This window comes from Gadus chalcogrammus, chromosome 14 (assembly GCF_026213295.1).
Source record: "Gadus chalcogrammus isolate NIFS_2021 chromosome 14, NIFS_Gcha_1.0, whole genome shotgun sequence".
Classification (NCBI taxonomy): Eukaryota; Metazoa; Chordata; class Actinopteri; order Gadiformes; family Gadidae; genus Gadus; species Gadus chalcogrammus.
This window is the reverse complement of record NC_079425.1, coordinates 25,262,106-25,288,501: the sequence shown is the minus strand read 5'-3', so window position 1 is coordinate 25,288,501 and position 26,396 is coordinate 25,262,106. Positions and strand designations below refer to the sequence as shown.

The window sequence follows — 26,396 nt, the reverse complement described above, 5'->3', positions numbered from 1 at the left end:
AATACCTTCTTAATACTTAGAACACAATTGAACACAGATTTCACAGTCCAACGTTGTATGGGTAAATGACAGTGGGTGACCTGGATTTGTTTTATAAGTAGACCATTACGTAACATGGTGCAAAAGAGCAGGGCTGCTTTCTTGGCAAGAGCATCCTGCACACATGTTCTCACACCAGTTGTCAACATCTCATGCCACGGGGCGAGAACATAAACCTATTTCACATCAAACACATCCAAATTTGACATTCATTGGTATGAGGTTTGTTACTTTTCTGCTTCCAACAAATAAATTACATCCTATGCAAATTACAGCTATTTTAAGTCCTAAAATTAAATAATTAAATAATATATAATTAAAATAATAATATGACTAAGACTTTTTCATACATTCGTTTTTAACACATGCATTTAAGGTCCTTAAGTTATAATAAAACTAAGACTTATGATATAAAAATGTAAAATACTTTTCAAAAAACTGTTGTTGTAATAGGAACCCTCCATGATTTCAAAGGGCTGGGTTGATGGTTTGTACAACCTGTGCTCTGTCCCTTCATGAGGTCGGAACATATTAAATGGCTCCATAGAAAGGATTTGAAAAATATATAAAAGTCGGACAGTAGGACGGGGAGCATGAATCGACCCCACAAGGCGAGGGCTCACTGTTCGATTCCCTTCTACCAGATGAGCAGGCTCCCTCTTAAAGTCCACATTGAACACTTTGCAAAGATCTTTAAATCAACCTGTTGTGGGTCATTTTAGCGGCCCATGCAGTTTAGTCTTTACTCCAACAATGGTTTCTTTGATTTTGGTCTCAGAGCCAAACGTCACATAATGAAAGCGTGAAAACAGTTGTGGTTCCTACCAGCAGGAAGGTTGGGCTGACGAACTTCCAGCACAGTCTCCAGTAAAGACCGGGCTTGAATCCCATCATGCGCTCAATGTCCTCACTGAAGCGGTCCACACCTGTTCACAGAGAGACACAGCGCATGAAGGACTGGGAACTGGCAACCCTTCATAAAGGGTTAATGGTTTCACCCTTAATACCCTTAATCACAGGTTCAGTCTCAAAGGACTCAACAGGTCTTACATTTATGAAAGACCTAACACCGCTATTGTCCCTCATTGATGAAATGTAATTGATGCAGAGGAGCGTCTCACCATAAAACCAAGACACTCCGATGGCTTCGATAAGCACTCCGAACAAGATGGATGTTCCTGCTGCATAGCTGTCCAGCAGCGTGAGCACGTAGATCCCGCCCTGCATGAGGAAAGAGAAGATGTACATTTATAACATGAGAGTGAGAGAGAGCGAGAGTGAGAGCGAGAGAGAGAGAGAGGGAGAGAGAGTGAAGGAGGGAGAGGGAGAGGGGAGATAGAGACGGAGAGAGAGAGAGAGAACGAGGGAAAGAGAAAGGGAGGGAGGGAGGGAGGGAGGGAAAAAGAGAGGGAGAGAGAGAGAGAGAGAGAGAGAGAGAGAGAGAGAGAGAGAGAGAGAGAGAGAGAGAGAGAGAGAGAGATAGAGACAGAGACAGAGACAGAGAGAGAGAAAGAGAGACAGAGAGAGATGGCCTGCACAACTTAGAAGATACTCTCATGGAAATTATCGAGTGGGTCCAAGCTCTAGGAGGAAATGCAGGGCAACATAAGTACAATTTGCTTGTCTTCGGAACACAGTGACCCATCGGGTTACAGGGGCCAATCGGGTTACCACAGACGAAGCGTTGATAATCTCATTTGTATCAAACCAAGACACCACGGGGTTGCATTCTGACCCTGAACTCACACAATGAGCTCTTTTATGAGCGCTGACTTCTAAACAGGTAGGGCTGAGGGAAGGAACGGGGACTTTAGAGATGACTATCAAAACATAACATTTCTCGGCACCGTTCGATTTAATTTAAACAAATCTTTGTAAACGGTAATGCCATTGGATGTTCCATGATGTTAATCGTGGAGTACACGCAACAACCTTCTCTCACAAAGCCTGAAGTGAATATCTTCCACTGAGACATGGGAGGGCCGATAACCTGCTGGAATACTGACGTTGGTGATGCAGAGTAAGGCGAACAGGAAGGTCCCGAACGCCGTGGCGAAGGTGAACAGCTTGCGGTGTTTCTTCAGGATCTTGAAGTCATCCGCCAGGCCGGTGATCACTGCCTCCATGCCGCCCATCTGATGGACACAAGCAGTGTGACTTCAGCATAATGGTGAAAATAAGTGTCAATGTAATCATCATGATTTCAGCATAATAGTGAAAATAAGCAGTGACTTCAGCATAATGCCGCTGTAGTAGTATGCATTACTTTAAGGGCATTCTACAGCAGGTTCTACACTAGCAGTCTCAATGTTATCACCAAGAGCACACTGTGTTCGATTCCCTTCTACCAGAATAGCTCCAAAACTAACAACACTCAGTAGGTGTTAGACAAAGGGCTCAGGGGTATATACAGTGTTCCGGAGTGTCCAGGCACAGCATATACACAGCAGCAGCAGCAGTGAGGACAGATTGCAACCACAGTCACCTACCCTACATCTAGTCTTTGGCCTACTCAAGCTCCCTCATGTGTGCCCTATGGCTTTTACACTCCAGCATGCCGTGTAGAGTAAAGGTTTCTAGTTAATTGGCCTCTTTTAAACTGTAACACAAACACACATACACACACACATAGTGGAGGGGTAATGGCCATCCAAAGAAAATATTGAAAGAAGCGTAGCCTATAATAGGCCTACATATCCTCACACACTTGGGGCCCTATCTTGCATCCGGCGCAAGTGACTTAGTCACTGGCGCATGTGTCGTTGCTAGTTTACAACTGGCGCAGAGCGTTCTTTTCCCACCAGCGCCACTCGCCGGTAAATTAGGGATTGATCATGCGCCCCAAGGGGCGGTTCGGCGGAAGGAGGAGGCGTGTTCTGGCGCAAACGCTATTTTGCCGTTGCTGAATACCATTGCGCTACTGACATCGAAATACCTGGTTTAAAGTCAGTGGCGCGTTGTTCAGATGCTATTTTAAGGGCGGATGCATACATGCGCATGCGATGCATACGGATTGCTTGTGCACCTCGCGCATACACTTTGCTTCTCTCATCTACCTAGCCGCACATTCTTGGTAAATTATTTGGGAAAGAACAGCTGATGCAGCGGTAATAAGTTGTACTTTTAAATCAATGCATCTGCAAACACCGTACAGCAAAAACATATTTTCTTGACACAGACATCGTGTAGGTAGGCCTACATGCCCATAACTTTTAGGATTGATGAGTATTTGATCGTGAAAAACATTGTTTTACCGCGAGTGAGTATTAAAAAGATAGCGATCGCGCCGTAGAACCGCCCACAAAGCTACTTGCGCTTTGCGCTTCCCACTTGCGTTTCAGACCGTTAAAATAGGGCCCTTGGTGTGTTTGTGTTTGAACACCCATCACAGACCATTGAACATGAATCAAAGCAAACAAGTGTTTGCTTTGCAAACAAGTGGATTTATAGCCCCATGCTAGCCGTATTCTGCTTACAATGATTCAGCCAATGTGGACAGGGGCGACTTTCACTTGAGATAGGACAGCCAAGTTCAAGACTGAGAGCTTTAAGACCTTTCTACAAACCCTGCTTTGATGTCCTGGGAGGACACATCTAATCTGTGTTGCTTTTTTTTGAGCGTATGTTACTTTTTGTGATTCGATGTTTGTGATTAGATGTCTGCTCTGTAACATAACATACAGTATTACAAGTACAACAAAGTAGAAGAGATCATAATAAGGATCCACATCTTCATAATTGGTTACTATAACAAAATTGTTTTCTTTAGAGTGCACAACAAAATGTAAATGAATTAGGAGGTGGTCATTCATCTCCAGTCAGTTGTTTGAACGATTCTGCGAATCCTAGACCTTGTAGTTCTATGTTTAAGCTAATGAACAACATTATGCAAAGCAGTGTGAACCTGCACACTATGGTCGCTACATCCAGATGGTGGATTCATCACGTTTCTCTCGGTATCCCTAGATCATGAATACCAGGAAACCAACACAGAACGATTTTTTTTTGGCTTACTTGTTGCAGAGATATTAAAGCATTATGTACCAAAAATAAGATGAAAATCTTAACTTCTCCATCCTGACCCAAATAATCATGATGCATGTCTCCAGCGAAATCGACCAGCTCCGCCCGTTCTCTGAGCTTGTGGAAACCTCTGATGCTTGCATGTGTGTGCGTTTATAAATTAGGGATCTCTCGTAAAAAGCCTCTTCATCTAAACAGGCTGAGACAGTTGGGAGTGCATTGTGCGTTTTATATAAACACATGAGATTTTTAATAAAGATACAATCTAGTTTCAGAAGGGCATGTACACTCGAGATGTCTGAGAACATCTGTCTGGGTAAGACCGGAGCCGCCATTATGATTCGATTTTTTTCTGGTGTGAAGCTATGCTTTATGTTGATGGACACAAATAATCGACATCCACGTTTGTGCGGTTAGCTCTACATGTACGACCTCACAATGTCTGCCCTGAAATGCGATCAAAGCCAACTTAAAACTCTCAACTTATTTTCTTAGGTTTTCTGTTTACTTCTTGGAAAAGATGAAATGTGCAGTGGAAATGATGATTAATTAAGGTCATAATCCGCTGCTGTGTTAGAGATTACTGATCAGACTTACCGAACTGTCAATTCCCAGAGTCAGCAACATGATGAAGAACACAATCGCCCAGAATGTTGAACCTGGTAGTGTAGAAATGGCCTCCGGGTATATGATGAACACCAGTCCGGGCCCTGTACGCAAACACACACACCCACAACCACATGCACACATTCACACACAAACACACACACAAATATGCCCACATAGAGGCAGACACACACACACAAAAACAAATGTATATTTTGTAAATGTACAACCCCTTTTTTCCTGAACATAATATAATCTAGTTGGCAGATGTATAGCGGTTCAGTATAATTTCACAGGGCTGACTGCACAGTAAAACAACCCAAATAGTCTCTTTCATTAAGGTCTCTTGACCCTAATGTCAGAACCAGGTTGTGTTTCTATGGCCCTAGTGTGTGTGTGATCGTATGTGTGTGTCTGTGTGTGTGTGTGTGTGTGTGTGTGTGTGTGTGTGTGTGTGTGTGTGTGTGTGTGTGTGTGTGTGTGTGTGTGTGTGTGTGTGTGTGTGTGTGTGTGTGTGTGTGTGTGTGTGTGTGTGTGTGTGTGTGTGTGTGCATGTTTCCAAAGCTTACCCTCAGTTGCCACATCCTCTATCCTGACTCCATGTTTCTGAGCCATGTAGCCCAACACAGAGAAAATGGCAAAACCAGAGACGAAACTGGTGACGCAGTTTATGGTGCTGGTCAGAAGAGCGTCTCTGGAGACAGATAGGATTACAACATAATCAGGCTTCTGACCCACATGGAGGAGTGACCTTGGCAGAAACCACAGCAACAATGATCACAGAAAGGTCAGGAGATCAAATGTACGTTTCAACAGGAGCTCAGTGTTAGTTGATCCCTTAAAAACCATAGAGTTGTATTATTTCCAGAGACGTGTGATGTGTGTGTGTGTGTGTGTGTGTGTGTGTGTGTGTGTGTGTGTGTGTGTGTGTGTGTGTGTGTGTGTGTGTGTGTGTGTGTGTGTGTGTGTGTGTGTGTGTGTGTTTTCGCGAGTATGTGTATGTCGGTGTGCGTGCATGTAAATGTGTGATTGTGTATGTGTGGGTGTGCATGTGTGTGAATGTGTGTGCATTTATGTGTGTGTCTGGGTGTGTGTGGGTCTTCCTCATTGATCCAGATCAATGAGGAAGTTGTGTTCTCTCCTCTTTGTTTGTGGTTTCATCTTTAATTAAAGCATTGTTCCTAAGTCATTACAGAAACACTTCATCTAACGATTACAGATATTTATGATGCCCGTAAACATTTTTTTAATTGCAAAACAAGTGTGTACAATGTACACTCCCTGTGCAGTGCAATACCGGACCATATCAGGAAGATACCAATCTTTCCGGAAAGTTTAGGACAACAAAACCAAACTGTTTGCGTCACTGGATAGCATTACAGTCCTCAGACCACCCTTGTGTTTGTCAAATGTTATTTCAGCCTGTGAAACACGAATTCCCTGAAAGGCAAGAGGAATGGGGAAATTTCCTCATTGCATTTTACGCACACACACGCACACACACACACATACACACACACACACACACACACACACACACACACACACACACACACACACACACACACACACACACACACACACACACACACACACACACACACACACACACACACACACACACACACGCACAGGGACACGTCATACATATGTCTGTGTGTACACTAACAATAACGATTAACACCCATTTGACACACACAGCCACAGACACAAGGATGAGAATTCCCACAAGGGATGAGTAGAGCAATCACTAACCTCCAGTAAAGCATGAAGATGGCCTAAGAGCATAACAATGTCACATTCTCACGAATACATTCAACTTTGGCAAACTTTCGCGTTTGAGATATTTTGTAGAAAATAATAAAAAAAAGAGAGGGAAAAAAGAACTAAAGGGAATGAAAGGACAGAGGCTGAAGACAAGTCAACCCGGAAAGGGTGTCTGGAATAGATGGGGGTTGATAAAAGGTGAAACATAATAAAATGACCAAAAAGCAAAAGTACATCAAATGTACAATCTTAAAATAATAGAAATGGAGAGTGGCGTGGATACGGCCATCGCCATAGGCTGGTGTGGAGAGCAGATAGCGGAGGCTAAGCTGCTTATTTAGAGGACGGTCGGCTCGCTTCCACACCAGACATCAGGGCCTGTGGCTGCTATCGAGCAGCCCTGCCTGGCCTGGACTACATCAATCACGTTTACACCTGGCCGCAGGGGCCACTGGGCGTATCGACGTCTTCCTGTTTGTTTCTGTTTGATTCAGCTCGACATAGGGTAAGCAATGACACACACCCAGAAAATAACGAAACCGGGCATAAGGACGGGTTTCTGACGGGGCCAGTCACAGCCTTATCGATGTGGCTATGGTAACCCTGTCGGATGCGATGACGCGTGTCAGGACTCACCGGTAACAGTTGTTGTCAAACTTGTTATAGCTGGCGAAGGCTATGAGGACACCAAAACCCGCTCCGAGGGAGTAGAAGATTTGGGTGGCTGCATCGATCCAGACCTGGAATGCAAAGCACAGAGGGACGGTTTCAGTTACACAAAGTAACGGCTTCTTTACAGGGTTTTGGCACACGACAGACTTGAGCTTGTGCTTATTTCCTAAGAAGCCACGGGGGAGTGGATGCTCCTGAGGACGGCCGTAGAAGAAGCCTCCCAGTAGCCTACTTCAATCTGTGCTCCACCGTGAACGTCTTTGGCACAGGAGACGATTCCCAAGTTGTGTCATTATTTATCAATGTTTTCCTGACGCACCCTATTATCCTAGATGCATCACTTCCCTGAGACAGTGAGAAAAAATCACTTGATGTGAAGTATATTTGAGTGTACTTTTCTCATCATGCAAAGACGATCCCTTCGTCAGGTTTAACAGAATTGAAAAGCTGCTCACTCTCACAAAACAATCTTTGGAAGAATTGGCCCCTGAAATAACTGGTTGACGGAGCCACTGTGCGACCTCTCTAAGTGTTTCTCATAGCAGCAGAAGTGGTTGACCCCAGGTTCATTAGGCCTGTAGCCAGAGGCCCCCAGGGACCCCGTCTGACCTTGGGGTTGTTCAGCATCTTGAGGTCGATGTGGAGGTAAGCCCGGATGCCGTCCATGGCCCCTGGGAGCGTGATGCCTCGGATCAGCAGCACAAACAGCACTATGTAGGGCATAGTGGCTGTGATGTACACCACCTAGACACACACAGGGTCATGGACACAGACACACACACGCGCACACACACGCACACATGCATGCATACATAAACACACAGGCAGACATGATTATTGTTATTTATGTCATTAGGAATTTGGGTTGTTATGTGTAAGGTTGTGTTGGTATGGGTTGCTATGGTGTAAGGTTGTGTTGCTTTGGTGTAAGGTTGTGTTGCTATGGGTGTTATGGTGAAAGGTTGTGTTGCAATGGGTTGCTATGCTGTAGTACTTCACCTTTCCAGAGGACTTCACTCCCTTCCACAGGCTGAAGTAGAGGATGAAGACGACAGCGACCAGACACAGGGACAGCTCCCACCGTGGGGGACCCAGGTCCCCTATACCCCGACTCTCATGGAGGTGTAGCACACCACGCCTGGAAGCAGACACACACACACACACACGCACGCACGCACGCACGCACACACACACACACACACACACACACACACACACACACACACACACACACACACACACACACACACACACACACACACACACACACACACACACACACACACACACACACACACACACACACACATGCATACATTAACACACAAACAAATACACACACAAAGACACAAACCACATAGACAGACGAGAAGACGGACACCCCACAGACCACCGGGGCTGTGTTTCAGACCGTAGACCTCAGGCGTAGGACATGAACAGGCGATGGCCAGTAACACAACATTAAACATACATTCACTCTCCCTCTCTCACTCCACTCTCTGCACAGACACACCCCCACACACGTCACTTTGAGAACCATTTTTAATAATCGCACATGTTTTAATTAACCCCTCTCTAACTTGAATGGCTGCACATATTTACCTGAAAGACAATAGCTTTGTCTCTTTGAAACTTGGGCAGGTGCCAAGAAGTTGGTTGTGCACTTAAATCAAATGCATTTTCTTGGAATGAGGCCCAAATTAACATCTCTCCCCTTGTTTCACTCTCTAGAACACACTCACACAAACACACTTTGTCAGGCTTGAGAATGAATTAAAGATCCCAAAAGCCATTACCCTGACCCACCTCCAGGGAGGGGCGGGCGTTTAAAGGTTCAAGTGTTTAATCAGCACATAAATAACTGAGCGGGGACAGACGCTAAGCCTTCCATCTTTGTCTAAATATTGTACTTTTCCGGCTCAGCCCTAAGAGTGTCTGGTCGTCCGCTCTTAGAACCAGTCAGTTTAGACTAGAGGAAAAGACAGAGGGTGAGTTATGAGTTTATGACATGGCCCTGTTAAACCCACTTTTGGTAGCCTGCTGCTCTCCAAGGACAGGGGAAATGTGTCTTGTCTTGGGACCGTTTTTTGCTGTTAAAGAACCAGGGTTCTGTTAGAATCTCTGGTTGGTACTGCCTGCTACCACGATGGAGCTAATTTGGATCCAACACATGCAACGAGGATTCTCACCCTACTCAAAGCAGTAGGCTATGCCATGAATTGTCGGTCTGGTTAGCATTGTTAGTGGCTAAGCTATGATAACCATTAACAATATGGAGGGGTAATAACTGGTGAAATACAGCAAACCCCTGATTGGTTAACCTCTCAGCAAGCTCCAGCCTCGTCCTTACTGTGACGTAGCTTGGTGGAGACTCAGGTCTTGCTGCACCCTGAGAACGTCTCTGTTGACGCCGACAACAAACATTATCATTATACCGATACTCAGGGCCAGGCGGCCATGTTCCACTGTCCAAGATTAAAAACAAACATTTTAATTTTCGTGATATTATTAACATTATTGGAAACGGCGAAAGGCAATATGCCAAAGGTGTACGATGGCAGTAAACGATACGACACAGAGGACCAATCGTTGGCCCTGAATGGGATCTGATATCCAGGCTGCTTCCACAACAGGCTGGTGTGAGGGAACTTCAGAAACACACACACTGTGTTTTTACCCTCCCCGGGGGCTCTGGGAGACCAGCGCTGTATGTTTTTATCTCTAACTGATCATAAATTCAAAGCTAGGAAGTCCAGAGGGACGCGAACATGGATGCAACATTTCTTTACATTTATTTTTTCTAACCGGTCTTCTGGGGATTGGTAAAGTATCAGGAGGCTTGGTTGTTTCAAGTCCTCACATGTATTTATTGATGTAGTTCTGAAGGCCTTGAGGCATGCTGGTCAATCCGATAAAGTGATAGCAGTAACGGCTGCTTATGAATCCACGGCCAAGTTCCTCTAAACATTCCCTCTTATCTCCCCCGGTCCTACTGAAGCCTAGTTCTTCTGCCTGGCGGCTAGCTGTGTACTCCAGGTTGTCCCCCCAGTGCCAGCTGCACCGGCCCCCTTTTTGAGAGGAATAAACACTGGTAATATGTATACATAATCAGGAAGCACAATTAGAAGCCCGCCGTGTTGCCATTGTGCAAAGTTTGATATTTTAGTTTGTTATCTGATGTCGAAGAATATACAATCCTGGTTCTGTTAATGAAAAGGCAATATTGTAATGGGTAATGAATTCTTAAAATAAATACATAAAATTCCTCTCAACAATAAAACTACAAATAATAATCAGAAATGTAGTGATAATTAGTATGTAAATAATGATTAGATGTGGCACGATTGATAATACATCATTACCTCATTAATCATGCATGACATTGTAGACAGCAAAAATGAAAAAAACATTTTTCTCAATGTCCTACAAAAGATGGGCTGGTTCTGTAAACGTTCTACCTGACCTTACCCCCAGAAGAGACAAGCCCATCTCAACGGTTTAAATTGACCACTCTTTGTCTTTTTTCTCGCCAAATGCCTCAGCATTAATGGACGATAACCTGCACTACAAAGAGTGGCTGTCCCCATAATAACCATCTGAAACATCTGGGAGGATTGTTTTCCCCCCCCAGGAGAAGAAGGTAGGACTACTGCAGACGACAGCGCCTGGCAGGTCCTCAAACCTCTTTTCCAAACATTTTCTGTGTCTCCAAAACAACCCCCCAGCATCACTGCTTTTGTTTTAACTTTCCATGGTAAATATCACTCCCAGTCTCACTGGGGGTCTGGACTGAACGAGTGTTGAATCCCCCCGAGATGATGACGTGTGTAGAAGGTGAAGTTCACCACAATATCCTTCACTATGGCCCCCTTGTTAGCGCCTCTCTAGGAAAAAGCTTGTAAAGGAAACAGGAGGATCTGCAATCCTTTATGACGTTGAAATATTTCTTCCATAAACACCGGAGCAGAGGTTTGCAGTGGGGCTCGGCCAAGCTGTACGGATCAGCAGAACATTTCTATATCCTAATGTATGGGAATGTAGTGATTTGCAGTAAATAGAACACATGCTGTCATAACAGAGAAGGTGAAGGTCTTAAAATCCTCTAACACCGAATTCAAAAGCTTTGGTTTGATTCGCTCTTGGTTTACTTGTTATATGCTGAGACTTAAAGGTACAATATGTAACACATTTACTCTACTCTATCATAAATCAACCATGATATGTCATCACGGATTAAGGAAATAAGTTGGAACGCTGGCTTCTCCGATAACAATGCTACAGCCAGTGAGTTCTCCTTTGAAGTATCCGTTCCGTGTCGCCGGCTTGCTTTTGTTTTGGCCTGTGTGATGTGATTTACTATTCTCAGGGTACCACGGTTGCCAGATATGGAAATAATTGTCACACAGAGACAGCTTGCTGCAGCCATGGAACCAAACAAACAAACTGGATAAACTGCGATGGTTCGACCTACCTAAGCCTCGTCCTCTTTCTAAAGAGCTCCTTGGATAAAGCTGTGCTAAAACACGGGTACATTTCAGAGTGACATTTTGAAACATGGAGACAGCTTAGAGCCCAGAAGGATGTCAGGACCGATGCCACATGAGCTGCTTTTAAAATATTTCACTCAAGAAGCTTGCATCCCTGTTCATTCAATGGCCTCAATCTGGCAACCCCTTTGATTCTGCGGAGGAGACGGTGGTCGGATACAACTCAATCCTACCTTTAAGATGTCTTATTATTATTTGGGTTTTGAGTGCTGTATATTGTGGCCAGTCCGGCCTGTGAATTGCTTTGTCTTCCATAATTGTATTCAAAATTTGAATCAATTTTAATTTGGATCAAAGGATTATAGGTTCCATAAAACAAAATAAGAAAAGATAAGATGGTAGTATCCCTAACGGGAAATATGGGCCTCTTGACTTTCCAGATTCCTGCTCGACCGGCTTAGTCATTTTGATTCAAAGCGTGTCATTAGCTCCTTTGTATGTGATCGAGGGGCAGTGGAGTGACAGCTGTTGACCCGCCTCCCAAGACCAGACCTGACAACTAATTACTATACTTCAACGCCATTGGGACTGGGCTCCGAGGCCAAAATAAATGCAGGGCGATATTATTAAAACCCATAATAGGGGTCCAACGGCAAAGGAAATGAGGGCTTGAGTGGGTCTTCGGACAGCTGAACCGAGACGCAGAAGGAGACCCAGAGTTGGGGTGTGAGGAAAACATACTAGTGACATGAAAGGGCGTGCTGGGGAAACACCGTCTGCATCATGGGTGATGCATTAGAGGAGGTGCCGGCTAATGGGAGAGCAAGATGGACGACACTGATAAGGAACTGGACGTTCTGCCCTTGTTTTAAAAAGAAAGTGCCACTCCTGCAGATTTGGTGGATTGCTTTGGTCTCATCACACAACTTTTGCCAAAATAAACATGTTCAACATGTTCTGGGCTTGTGTATGTCTAGAATACCATTCCAAGGAATGATGTGTGAGTATGTTAGAGGTCCTACAACAATAAAAGCAGAAATTGGACCATTTTACGTTTCCAATATTGGAGTGGTGACATGAAGAATACACCAACACGTCTATATTGTCCTAGGTTCACAATATTTGCACAGTGTCATAGGAAATCCTTCATTTCGCCGATCTTGTGGACTGTTCACACATTTCATCGAATGGAGTAAAATAATTTTACTTTGCTCAGGACTAAAGCTCTCGCTTTGTAACAAAGTGATTCACTTTATCATAAAATATTCACTATATCGTTCCCATTAGGAGGATTATTCATGGATGACACAGCATCCAGGAAATTTCCAGTCAAAGATGACAACCGTAGGTCCGTTAGCAGATGTTCTCGTCATCGTTCAAACTTCGTTAACTTGCTTCTACAAATCCTGAGACGTTTGGTAGGCCGCGAGAACTCAAAGTGTGTGGTAAAGCAAAGTAGCCAACAAATAATGCTTTCAAACATGGGTGGTTCTATTGACTTCCAAGAGCCTAATGCCAGCCAGGACCATGCAGACATTGAATTATAAGAGCCGAAAAGTAGTTCTGGAGTTCCTTAAACAGTCGGCCATCTGTTAAGGACTCACATGAGGATATCCATTCCATCTTTGGTTGATAGACCTCCAACTTGGGAGTGGATGTTCACTTAAGTCAGAAAATAGTCTGTTTTTTATGAAATTTGATTATTGTAGGTTTTATTTACCTTAAAGTCGACAACCAAGTCAACCTTCCCAAGATGGCTATACTATTGTAAACAGTAAACAACAGACAACCAGATGTTAAATTGCGAAAATAATTTGCTGTGAGACTTTTGTTATTTATATTTTTGAATTCGCACCTAAAATTGTTAAGATATGTTGTGTGACTCGTGTCCACTAGGCATAGAACTCAATGCCCTGTCGTGAACTAGAAGGCCCTTCGCCATATGTGGTCAACAGATTAAGTTTGTACATGGAGACCTCTGCTTGCATAATACGACCTCTGACTCTATTACTAAGAAATATCGCCGAGAACATTCGATTGCCAAAGCATCACCTTCCAGCCAATTCACACATAGAGTAGCGTACTTTCACATAAATGAAAACATACTTTCACTCAGAAAAAGTGGTCATAGCCCTTGATATTGCTCGGGTTACTTAAAATCTTGAGGATCATACAGTAAATCAGTTGAGACCAGTTCAGACGAGTTGACAACTCCAGACACGAGGCAGGGCCAGACGCACAGCTTGAGCCGGCCTGCATCAACCCACATAAGCGGTGATTCTTATTGTATAAAAGTATGATGACATGGAGGGATAAGATACCATACCCAAACTCCAAGATAGCTCTTTAAAACTGTAGAGGAAAAACATTGACAATGTGTTCCACAGAAACACCATTATTTTAGGGGAATTACTGAAGCCAGCAAAGAGACAGATGTCTAACATACACGTTGGGAGTAAGAGCAGGAATCCCCTGCCAATGTTTATTTTTTATGCACTTAAAAAACACCAGTTTTCCAAATTTCCCATAAACAACGACATCTAAAAGATTAAACATGGTCGGAGCCAAAGCCAGGTGCGTCATAGGGATCAGCCTACGTCTCTTTTTGCGTTACAAACTAAATGTAAACTGAAGAACCCAAGTGCACAACCTTGGAACTGCACATTTACGTAGCTTCTCCGTGCTTCCAGGAAGGTAGGTTTTGTTATTTTTCAAACCGATCAAACTTAAAGGGAAGCTAAAGCAAAGGGTGAGCCGAAAATAAGTGTACATAAAGAACTTGGGTAGGTTCCTGCTACCGCAAAATGTTTATTTATGTAACCCTATCTTATCCATCTTTAATTTTCTGATGTGCTTAAGGACAGGGTGAAATGTGATTCTTACTTCCGTATTATGACACACATCCAAGCAAAACAGGATATCATGACGGGAGAATGTAGCTGGAATGTGATTTTATCCATCAAGATTTGTTTGGTAATAGTAGGAGCACTTTGAAGTGGTCCAAAACATTGTGATCCTGCTCATGCATGGTAGGATGTTATGCTAGTCTGCAAGAACCCTGTGACTCACTCACTACTACTGTCCTATTGCTCTTCAGTTGTTGTAAAATAAATGGTATATTCACAAACTTGAAATGTATTAAAGTTTGGATTTATGAAGCAAACAGATGACTTTGTGTGGTCTTCATTGCTTTCCTGAACTAGCTTAACCTTTTTGATTCAGCTAGACGCATAGGGTTATGCTCTGTGTTCTTTCTTCAAGGCTTGCAGAGCTCTAGCTAGAAATGTAATACAGCCAAGCATCATAACAAATGAATCAAAAACATTGCTTCATAACCTTCAATTCTCTCACGTTCAAATACCTCTAACTCACTCAATCAGTTCTGTGTGTGTTTTCATTCCCCTGTGTGTTTAGCTGCTCCTCTGCTTTTGTTTGCAGCAGAGAACACACTCACCCCCAGAGACAAACACACACAAACGCACACACACACAAACACACACACACACACACACACACACACACACACACACACACACACACACACACACACACACACACACACACACACACACACACACACACACACACACACTCACACACACACCCCTACACAGACACACCCACGCACACACTCCTACACAGACACCCCACAGATGCACAAACGTACACAGATACACCGACACACACACTCCCACATACATCCCCCCCAGACACACAAACTCAAACAGACACACCCACGCACACAAACACAGATCCTGACGCACTACTCACTCATAGTACTCTGCGGCAGGCGTGTTCTTGTTCTTGGCGTAGGACGTCCTGTTGTCCAGGAAGGAGCCGTTCATGGGCTGGGGCACGGTGCAGTTGGGGGTGTTCCAGGGGTTCCCGCAGTGCAGCCAGGGCAGCTCATTGGTCATGGAGGCGAACAGGTAGTGGATTGACCAGGCGATGATCACGTTGTAGTAGAAGCCCACGTAGAAGGCTATCAGGATCACCGTGTAGCCCACGCCTGCACCCAGACATTGTTGTGTTTTAGTTCTCTCTCCTTTATGGGAGAAAATCTCTGCCCTAATGTTAAGGATTTTTAAAAAAGCTGGTAAATTTATCCTATCACATTGAAATATTATAGTTTGAATACAAGGTCATCTGAATTTATATGTTCTGAATTCACCTCTTTTTAAATGGCATTTCAAGTTTTACCAACCAACAATATTGTACTTTGTCTCATCAACTTCACTCCCGCTATAGCAGAATGTGTTTGTGTCTGGCAAAGTTCCCAATTCAACACGTAATATGATTATATATATACAGACATTATGCGTGAGTGAAATGGTCTGTGTGACTGGTGTTTCTAGTTGTGGACGGCCACCTCTTTACGAGACATTCAGGTTTCAGACCGCTCCCAGCTCATTCCTGTCCAATCAGAGCATCTTTCTCTGTAGGGAGGGTGGTAGCGGAGATGGACACTGTTTTTTATTCTTCAACCCTCAAACCCTCCCTCCGGCCCCTTTAAAGGTGACCCGCCCACCAGTGATGTCAGAGGCGGCAGATTTTCAGAACGGCTAGTAACGGCTAATCAAATCACACCTGGTGGTATAATATGTCACATTTAGCTCACTCTGTACACTCAGGTGCAGTGTGGGCCTCTAGAGGCAGGGCAGATCTTGGAGAGGATGTGCGGTACCCACCTTTAAAGACAGGGCAGATCTTCCAGACGGTGGCGGCCCCTTCTCTGTTGTACTGGCCCAGAGCCAGTTCCATATAGAACAGAGGCATCCCGGCAATGAGCAGGAACAGAATGTAAGGGATCAGGAAGGCACCTGGGGGGGAAGAATACAACATTGAATTTGGGGAGTTTTACCGTCGTCCATAAAGTGTTTGAATGGCGTCGGGCGAGAGGGTTATGACACGGTACAACAGGCATTGTGTGCCTGAACGCTCGTTTGGATCAGGGACAATACTGGGTTTGACGGGAGCCTTCCTGCCCGGTAACAATGTTCATGTCACCGGTACAAAGGGGAACTCGGACATATGCTCGTACAACGTAACTGGAGTGTTTGTGCCATTATTTTTTAGTAGAAAAAATGACACTATATTTATACTAATAATCTGCTTTCGATGATGAATGATTTGTTTGCATGCATTTTTTCAAATATCTAAACACTCAACTTCTGGTCAACTTTGAACTTAAGTCTATTGACACCAGGCAAGCTACGACAGACACCTACGCTTCATCATTTAGCAGTTTCACATTGTGTTGAGATGCCACGGATATATTTAACATCAGAAACGGAAAAATAAATGTGACTATATTATCTACATTTAAAACACACCTTCTAAAATATAGATTACAAACTTGGTGATGTGAACTCACCTCCTCCATTCTTGTAGCACAGGAAAGGGAACCTCCACACATTGGCCAGGTCCACAGCGAAGCCTATCACAGACAGGAGAAAGTCTATCTTCTTCCCCCAGGTTTCCCGCTCATCCCCCCCTGATGACCCCGGGGGTCCGACGTGGTTCGTAGGGGAGGGGACGATGGAGGTGCTGGTGTACTGCACCCCATTTTGGTCTTTCACCAGTATCAACTCCACCTCTTTCTTCTCCACATTGCACTGTTTGAGCGGAGCGACCGAGGACAGTTTGTGTTCTGGCACCACCTGGATGTTCATCTTCTCACGCCGACCTCACGCCTGCCTCGTGCCGTCGCGGCCCGAGGAGGTGATGGTGCTGATGCTGATGATCTCGCGGCGGACGGAGATCGCGCGGGCCGACTCCACGACTGTTTTCCCCGGGAGCTGAAGTTGATGCTCGGCGCACACATGAGCTGCGAGGGGAGGGGAAGCAGCGGGGGGTAGAGTCCGGAGTGGAGCAACAGATGCGTAGATTAATACCGAGAAGAGGATTGTGATGCATTTACGGTGTTTACCGTGAGGGGAAAGTGGCTGGATTATTTCCCCACAAAAGCCAAACCCTTGACATTTTTAAATTGTAAACTTACGTTATAATACTGAGTCATAAGACAATTACATGAATATCTCAACGCAAGCCAGAGACAGCAGGTGACCAGGAGAAAGACTCAAAACTGAAGACACGCAACAACCATCTAGCGCGTTCTGATCAATATAGTCAACAGTCATGCGCTAATCATGCCGATTTCCAGAAAGTTATAAGTAAGTGCATAAGCCATTGTTATCCGTACAACTTCAGTCCCTACAAGCGTAAAAGGTCCATACTTGTCTGACTAGGGGATCGTCTCCATGACCCGTTGCCGCGGTGGTCCTGTTGCGTCTGAGGAAAGACTTCCCATTCTGAAGGAACTTCAACGCTCGCCTTCCCCTCTGCAGCCCATATGAAATGCGCTCTTTTAAATTACTCTCCTCTCTCTCTCCCTCTCGCCCCTCTCTCTCTTTATCTGCCTCTACCAGTACGCTCTCTCTCTCTGCCTCCCCTCGCTCTATATCTCTCTTCCTCCCTCTCCCGCTCCCTCGCTCTCTCTTTCTCATCTCTCTCTGCTCTCCCCCACCCTATCTCTTTCTGCTCTCCCCCTCTCTGCCTCCCCCCCCCCCCCCCCCTCTCTCTCTCTCTCTCTCTCTCTCTCTCTCTCTCTCTCTCTCTCTCTCTCTCTCTCTCTCTCTTCCACGTGATGTTTTATAATTGAGAACTTGTTGGTCCAGTTTGATATTGAGCCGCTCTCCTCTCCGCCGGTGTGTGATGGAGGCACAAAGCGTCCCACCTCCCCGTGCGGTCCTGCAGGCGGACAGTGCACGTCGCTCTGCGGCTGGTGGAACCCCAGATTTGAAACATGTCCCTCCAGCCCCGGGGATAAACGATATGTGATGACTCCCCTGCTCTAATGCACGACAAATGGATGCTTCCGACGTAAGAGACAGTTGGCTACTGAAGCATTAGGTCTTGCATTTAATTTAATGACGTTATATTTGTTTCATGAGAGAATTCATGACATTTTACGATTTCATGAAAAAGCCATTTTTACCAAATAATTGAACAACGATATTGACGAATATACATTAATTTCCAAGCATTAGCTCACAAATAGCCTGGCAGGAATCATAATAGTAAATCGAGATGTACCTGTAGTTTTTGGTAAACTTTATGTTTTTCAGGAAAGGTTTTCATTTGGGACTTTGTTTATCTGTTTCTTCTCCATCAGAGAAGATTCAATTACAGTTTTCTAAGAAGCGGTAAAAGCATTGTGTTCCATGGGAAATTCAATTCTACACCAACTTTTGCCAGGGGCAATGATTTCTATTAGATATGGTTGATCAGTTCAAGCCATTAAAGTCAATGAATGTCATTTCAAAGCTCTCCAGTGTTGGCTTTATAAAACCTTAAGAGGTTTGTTTTTGGGTGGGTTGTTTGTAAAGATTGAATAACTTGAAGGCAAAGAACAAGAAAATATAGCTTACTATATTGTACTGTTGTCTCTTACCAATGTTACATGTTTGACCTTGTCTTGTTACTGAGAAGGCTAGATCTGAAAACCTTGTTGAGAATTTTACTAGGAAAACATCAGCTACTCTTCCTAGGGTGCAAACCCCATAGAGAGCATTGACACAAAAACATGTTAACAAGAAAATAACTCATCAATGCAAACTAAGATCTAATGTAAACCACCATGTTGTGTTTGCTCCATCTGTTGATTAATGTTGATTGTTTAAAGCTCATATTTATTGCGTATTAATGAAGGCATGGTGCTTGATAAAAGTCTGTATTTTATCATGAATCTTCAGCTGCTTTTCCCAAACTATTCAGTATTCATTCACATTTCCTTGGATTTGTGCGGAATATTCCAATGATATGGATCACCAGGTCTTGGTGTCCCTCGATAGTACCAAATTCAACATCCTCCATCAGTGACCTTCCGGAGGCGCCGGGATGCCATGTTTCCCCCTCCACCTCGCCACCCACTTGTTGTGGGCCTTGTTTGTCGCAGTATTAATTCCTTCTGGCTGCAGGGCGTCCCTGTCTCAGCCCCGTCTCCTCCACCACTAGCTCCGTCTCAGGAGACGGCCGTAATGAGGGCTGAGACGTCTCACTGCCGCCGCAGCACGTCCCTGTGAAAGAGCTCCACCGCTGCACCGCCAGCAGAGTGGTATACAGACACTGATGATACGGCTAGACGTGGGCCTTTATCACAGAGCAGAGACGACACAGGGGTAGCTCCTACAGCTAAGGGCTGCAAGTGTGCCCGAATAACATCATGGCCTACATAGGTGTTCGCCCCTAGGGTACAACTCTGGGCCTACAACACACTTTTCCTTCTCACTATTATATTTTGAAGAATGTCGATTTGCACAGTAATTGAGCAGTTCAGAGATGACGACCTCTTGGAAGTGTGCCGGTTTAAGGTGTATGCATGCATGTGAAATACCTGGTAAACATAATGCAGCAGGACTCTAGTACATATGGAATGATGAAATGACCTGGATTGCACAGGTGTGCACATAGTACATCACACACACACACACACACACACACACACACACACACACACACACACACACACACACACACACACACACGCACGCACGCGCACACACACACACACAAGCAGGCACGCGCGCACACACACAAACACACACACACACAACCACGCACGTACGCACACACGCACACATATTTTCGAACATAAATGTTACGGCACAAATACAAAAGAACGTGAACATCAGCATATTTACATTTATATGTAGGGCATTTAGCAGACTCTTTCATCCAAAGCGACTAGGTACATTTATCAGAGAAAAAAGAGAGAAACAATACATCTCTGTCGGTACAATAGAGATATTCATAGAAAGTGCCAAGCATTTACAATTGCTAAGTTCACCTGTATACAATAAGATAGCTAGGATAAGATGCTAAACAATGTTAAGTGCTATTTAGCTATTTAGCATATGCAGTAAGTGAATGCAAATGGTTTGGAGTTTTCAAAGTATTGGAAGTTTATTTTGTTTATATTTTATGAATAATATTGCAAACACTTAAGACCGGCAGATACATATGTAGCCTATTAGGATCAAAGTTAAAGGTCCCATGACATGAAAATCTCACTTTATGAGGTTTTCTAACTCATAAATATGAGTTCCCCTAGCCTGCCTATGGTCCCCCAGTGGCTAAAACTTGCGTTTGGTGGTGTAAAACGAGCACTAGCTGTTCTGCTCGCCTTTGAAAAAACGGAGGCTCAAGCGCGCTGATTTGGAATGTCTTTATTTAGGACGTCATCAAGCATCTAAGCTCCTCCCATTACTCTGCCTGGCCCGCCCAGAGACGTTGGCCCGCCAATGAGACTCGACCGTGCGAGCGCCACGTGTGTGTGTGTGTGTGAAATCACACACTGTAACGCAAGTGTTTCTTGTCGGTTCTTTGACGTGTCTTGTATTTCCACAACGAGACTGTTATCTGAGCCATGGTTGAGAAGGAATTGGGGGAAAGGAACTTTGGCTTTGACTCGCTGAAGTACATGAACTGCGACATGCCGCCGGTTGCCGCGAGGCACCATCGCCCGGCAGCGGGCAGCCGGCAGCAGGCAGCGCGCGGTTCAGTCGACTTCAGGTTGATGTGAAAGTGGAAGAACCAGAGACGTCGCAGAACCCGACAAAGTCGTTTGTGGTTCATAATGTCGTCTGGAGGCGCACACAGCTTTTGGCCATGATAATATGCATTATATGATATAGATATCTATGTATTATATGATATTATTTAGATATAGAGCTCCAGGACTGTAACCAAGGGCGTAACCATGGTTTAGACATTGGGGGGGTCCAATTTTTTATTATTATTTGTTAAGTGCATTGCCTACAATTCTATATTTATATATGAAAATGTGGACATTTAGAACATAGTTTCGAGGACTACATTGACCATTTGAATTCACATCTAAAGGAATAGTGTAATAATGTAATGTCTGCCCGCCCCCCCCCCCCCCCCCCACACACACACACACACACATACACACACACTTTGTTTTGGTTAGCTGCTTACTGACCTTAAACACACCTACCAATTACAATTATGCTCTTCCAGTAGTACTGTAGCAAAAAGGATAGCTTCCAATGGAAAAATACCACATACCCATGACCACATGTCATTATGTTATCAGAAGAACAGTGGATGACCTTCGTGATCATTTTGGTCTATATATTCTGCTTGTATTAGAAGTAGGCTACTTTTATGTATTGCTGACATGTAGGCCCAGGTTATAAACAATGTTGTAAGGCTGTCTAGTCTCATATTCAAAATTCTCACCTTATCACCTGCATGTCCAGAGCATGTCCCTGTCTGGCCACTGCTTTCAGCATGCCTGTCAAGTTACTTACTGTCTGAAAAAAACTGCATATGCTTGGCTGTTGGTCCAGTTTCTTCTGCTTTTTAGGTAACCTCAAATCCTCCATTGCTCAACTTTACTTTCTTGGCTCTCACTGAAGAAAGAGTGTGGGGTAACCATGACAACGCAGAAAGTCGCGAGGTGGTTTCAAACTAAATCGCATAAGTGTACAATTAGGAGGGGGGATTCACACACTCAACAAACGGAAATAAATTGAAAATAAATAAGACATAACCAGTGATGTTGATAGGTTTTCAATGTAGTGAGTCCCCGGGACCCACAGGTGGCGAGTTGGGTGGGTCCCTGAGAAATTCAATGGGTCCCGACTCGGCGACTCCCCAGTTTAAAAAATGTGTTTCTTTTTTATTATTATTCTATTTCTTAAATTAAATTAATAGTGTTAAACTCCTTGATGGTGGTATGATATGATTAGAGCTGGAGTACTCAACCGTTCATGTTTAACACTAGAAACGCCGGGCCATTTTTACTTACTCCTAGCGCCGCAAGAGGGGTCAAATGACCCCTAAGTCATTTTAATGAGAGGCTGTGCATTTGCACATAATGATCACTAGGTGGCGCCAATGAGCTATTACCGCGCGAGCGCCACATTTGTGTGTGTGTGTGTGTGTGTGTGTGTGTCACAAGCCTAGTCCTCACGATTTTGTCATAAATGTACATATATTGAATCAGAAGGATTGCAAAAAAATCCTGTTTGATTTGCTCATTCGACACGAATGAGCACAGCATCGAGCAGTGGAAACGTGGGTTTATTTACTATGAAGTTCGTATTTTTAATTGTTGAAATTAAATCAGCGGTGACGAGCTAGTTGTTTTGGTAGCGGCTAAATTAGCATGTCGCGATACCTTGTACAGGGGATCACGTCTGCGCCGAGTAGATGCGCAGAGGGTTGAAACAGCGCTTGTCCGATCTGCTCACAAGAAGGTTTCTTTGGCCAGTTACTGTGATTAAACACGAGTTGTTTAATGTTCACAATGTATCGTTTTTCATGGGGAAAATGAAATGCGTCCCCGGGACGCATGGATAGTGAGTTTAGTGCGTCCTTTCAGATTTTAATGCGTCAGGGACGCAGGACGCGTACCTAGCAACATCACTGCATAACAAGAGACCGATCCATTGACAGGGTTCATAAAAAGAGAACATATATTTTACATTTTATCCTGCTGTATATTGGGGGGGACAGGTTAGTATTTTCTCAACATTGGGGGGGACACGACCCCCCCAAAGAATGCGTGGTTACGCCCTTGACTGTAACGAAGTGTTGTACACTTCCTTGTTATTTGGATAACCGTTCTCCTTTTGGTGTTATGGCGCATAACACGTCGGACTCTCGTCTCTGGTATTTCTACAACGAGACTCGTATTGGGGGTTATCTCAGCCAAGGTTGAGAATGAATTGGGGGGGAAGGAACTTTGGCTTTGACTCCCTCAAGAACATGAACCACGACATGGAGGAGAAAGGGATTGTTGGCGGCGAATGTCTCCCGCTTGAGCCCCGCTGAGGGACCACCGCCGGAGGCGGAGGTGCCTAAGCACTGCCCGGCAACAATCCCTTTCTCCTCCTTGTCGCGGTTCAGTCTACTTCACATTGATGTGGACGTTGAAGAACCAGGAACGTCGGAGAACCCAACGCGGTCGTTTGAGATTCATATTATCGGCTCACACAGCTTTTGGCCGTGATAATATATATTATATGATATAGATATCTATGTAGGCTATATGATAATATTTAGATATAGAGCTCCAGGACTCCCGTGTGTTCTAGAATATTTACAGAACACGGCTAATGGCTGTGTGCGCCTCGCCATTGCGATACATCCACTGTAAACAGAGCGCGTGGTACCGTGGCTGCAAGCTGCTCAGGGCCACACCCCCACCCTCCTCCTTGACCCGCCTCGCTCCTCCTCATTTGCATTATAGCTACAGACACCAAAACAGCGCATTTGGGGGAAGCTCAATGTGCGACTGGCTCGGAGTGTCTGTAACTCTGCACCACGGCTGAATTTTGGGAACGTTTTCGAATGCTGTGTTAGTTGCCCACTAATACCTATATTAAAGAATACATAAAATAGCATGTCATGGGACCTTTAACATACTTAACCTACTTAAAAACAAACAATTAATGAAAACAATGATATTGTTTGATACACATTTTTGATTTTTCTAATGATTAATGAAGACAATGTGAAACATATATAATGCAATCTGAATTAAATTGAATCAGAGAGAATCCACTTAATCCTGCAACAGGGACTGTCTTTTGCTCCATGCTTTGAACTTGTTGATCCTGACACTCTCAGGGGTGTAGCTCAGAATTTTCAGGGCTTCCTGTCCAAGGCTAAGATGGACTGCTGGTCCAACACTAACATATGTTATCATTGTCTGGATGGACCCTCTCAGACTACTTCCCAGGCTGTCTAAAAGGTGTGGTAATGGTCTGCCATTACAGGGCTGACTCTAGAAGTAAGCTACATAGTTTAGGTTTATAGTTGAGTACATTCATTCTTTCTAACTTACTTTTATTCTGACAGTGTGGTGCAGTTTATCAATGATGGCTGACGGATCCTTAATTAAAAAATGCCATAATTCAAATGTAGACTTCAACCTGGTTTCAGATAAAGAGTTTGACAAGTTGTACTAAATGCACCTGTGTGTTATATGGGCCTTTCTGATAATTATACAGAATTGAAGGGTGTCATTTTCACACCATATTCGCTATTTAGCTTGAAAAAGTACCCCAAAAAAAGAAAGAAAGCAACCGAATAGATGTGAATTATGTGGAAATGATGAGACTAGCGGCAGGCTGTCGTCATTCAGAGTCCCCCTGGGCGGGTGTGAAACCATATCAATCAAATGTGTGTGTCTTGATCTGATAATGGATCGGATTAAGCCCAAAGTGGAATTACAATGTCAGAGAAATTGGCGTGTTCAAACAGTCTTAGTAAATGGCATTGACCCAGACGGGTCCCTCTTCAGTTCAGCTCTCTGCTGGGATCTCTCAGGGGAAGACATGATATGAATATGAAAGCCCTTCAGATCCAATCTGCATGGATCTCTTCTGCTCCACAGAAAGGAGAGGACAAAAAGGCCCCCGGCTTTGCCCCCGACCTCAATATGACCCAGTGTGGATTGTTACACAGGAACGCTTTGCCTTCTTAAAATCATAACCCTCAAACAGACATCTGGAAGAGAATCATCCATGGGCACGCAAGCACACACACACACATGCACACACACACACACACACACACACACACACACACACACACACACACACACACACACACACACACACACACACACACACACACACACACACACACACACACACACACACGCACACATACACACACACACCAGCACACACACACACACATGTAGATAAATGCACGCACACACACCAACACCCACCACATACCCGCACACACACACACACACCACATAACCGCACACATACATCAACTTCGCATATACAAATACACACACACACAACCACACATGCACACCACACATATAACACCGTACACACATAAAGACATACCTGAACACACATAAACGTATTGAATACCCCCACACAAACACACATACACACACCACACGCCCGCACAAACACATCAAATGATCGTATCAGAATCAGAATCAGAATCAGAATCTCTTTATTGTCATTGCACAAAGTGCAACGGAATTGGGGAAGAGGCTCAAAAAGGCTGTTACACACATAAAGTCCTCATACACACACACACAGACACACACGTCCCAAAGACGTGAGAGCAGCGATAACAATGAGGAAAAAACAAAGGTCTGTGTGCAAACGGTAGCGGCGGAGGGCTGACGTGAGGCAGTTCGCTGGAGGAGCCGTGCCCTTGTCCAGACCCTCACTGTTCCCCCAAACCATCACACAGGAAACCCAGCACAATCACATTCCACCAGGAATAACACAAAACCAGAGAGAATCAACAAGGTGTCTTCTGGTGTGACGAGGAAGCGGGAACATTGAGATTACGGAGCCGCCCTGAACTCGGTCTAGGCACCGGGCTCCACCCTGGAGGAGACCAGGGGTGCATCCACAGCCTGCCAGTGGAGGTGTGTGTGAGGGAGCGCGAGAGAGAGAGATAGAGAGAGAGAGAGAGAGAGAGAGAGAGAGAGAGAGAGAGAGAGAGAGAGAGAGAGAGAGAGAGAGAGAGAGAGAGAGAGAGAGAGAGAGAGAGAGAGATAGAGAGATGGATTGTGTGTGTGTGTGTGTGTATGTGTGTGTGTGTGTGTGTCTAATTGGTTCTGAGGAGTGAAAGAGATATGTCCAGTATCGGCAATAAATCCCATAGCAGGCTCCATGTTTGGCCTGGTGTGATGCATACCCCTAACAGTTTATTCAGGAACTCTGTTCAGGTCCTTAATCTACGAGCTACAACACGGCCTCTCACTTCTAATGGCCTTACTCA

General features: G+C 44.5%; 1 protein-coding gene across 1 annotated transcript in view; it reads right to left on the bottom strand.

The window, feature by feature from the left end:
• slc6a2 (solute carrier family 6 member 2) overlaps nt 1-17,974 on the bottom strand; it is a 22,370-nt gene extending 4,396 nt beyond the window's left edge. The window contains exons 1-12 of the mRNA XM_056607913.1: nt 17,831-17,974; nt 16,969-17,421; nt 16,283-16,414; nt 15,366-15,603; nt 8,107-8,245; nt 7,717-7,851; nt 7,072-7,175; nt 5,238-5,362; nt 4,660-4,772; nt 2,046-2,174; nt 1,161-1,260; nt 865-965 (exon numbers count right to left, since the gene is read on the bottom strand). Coding sequence (XP_056463888.1) covers nt 865-965; nt 1,161-1,260; nt 2,046-2,174; nt 4,660-4,772; nt 5,238-5,362; nt 7,072-7,175; nt 7,717-7,851; nt 8,107-8,245; nt 15,366-15,603; nt 16,283-16,414; nt 16,969-17,266 — 1,614 coding nt within the window. The 5' untranslated portion in view covers nt 17,267-17,421; nt 17,831-17,974. The remainder of the gene's footprint in view (nt 1-864; nt 966-1,160; nt 1,261-2,045; nt 2,175-4,659; nt 4,773-5,237; nt 5,363-7,071; nt 7,176-7,716; nt 7,852-8,106; nt 8,246-15,365; nt 15,604-16,282; nt 16,415-16,968; nt 17,422-17,830) is intronic.
• Nucleotides 17,975-26,396: the final 8,422 nt, after the last annotated feature.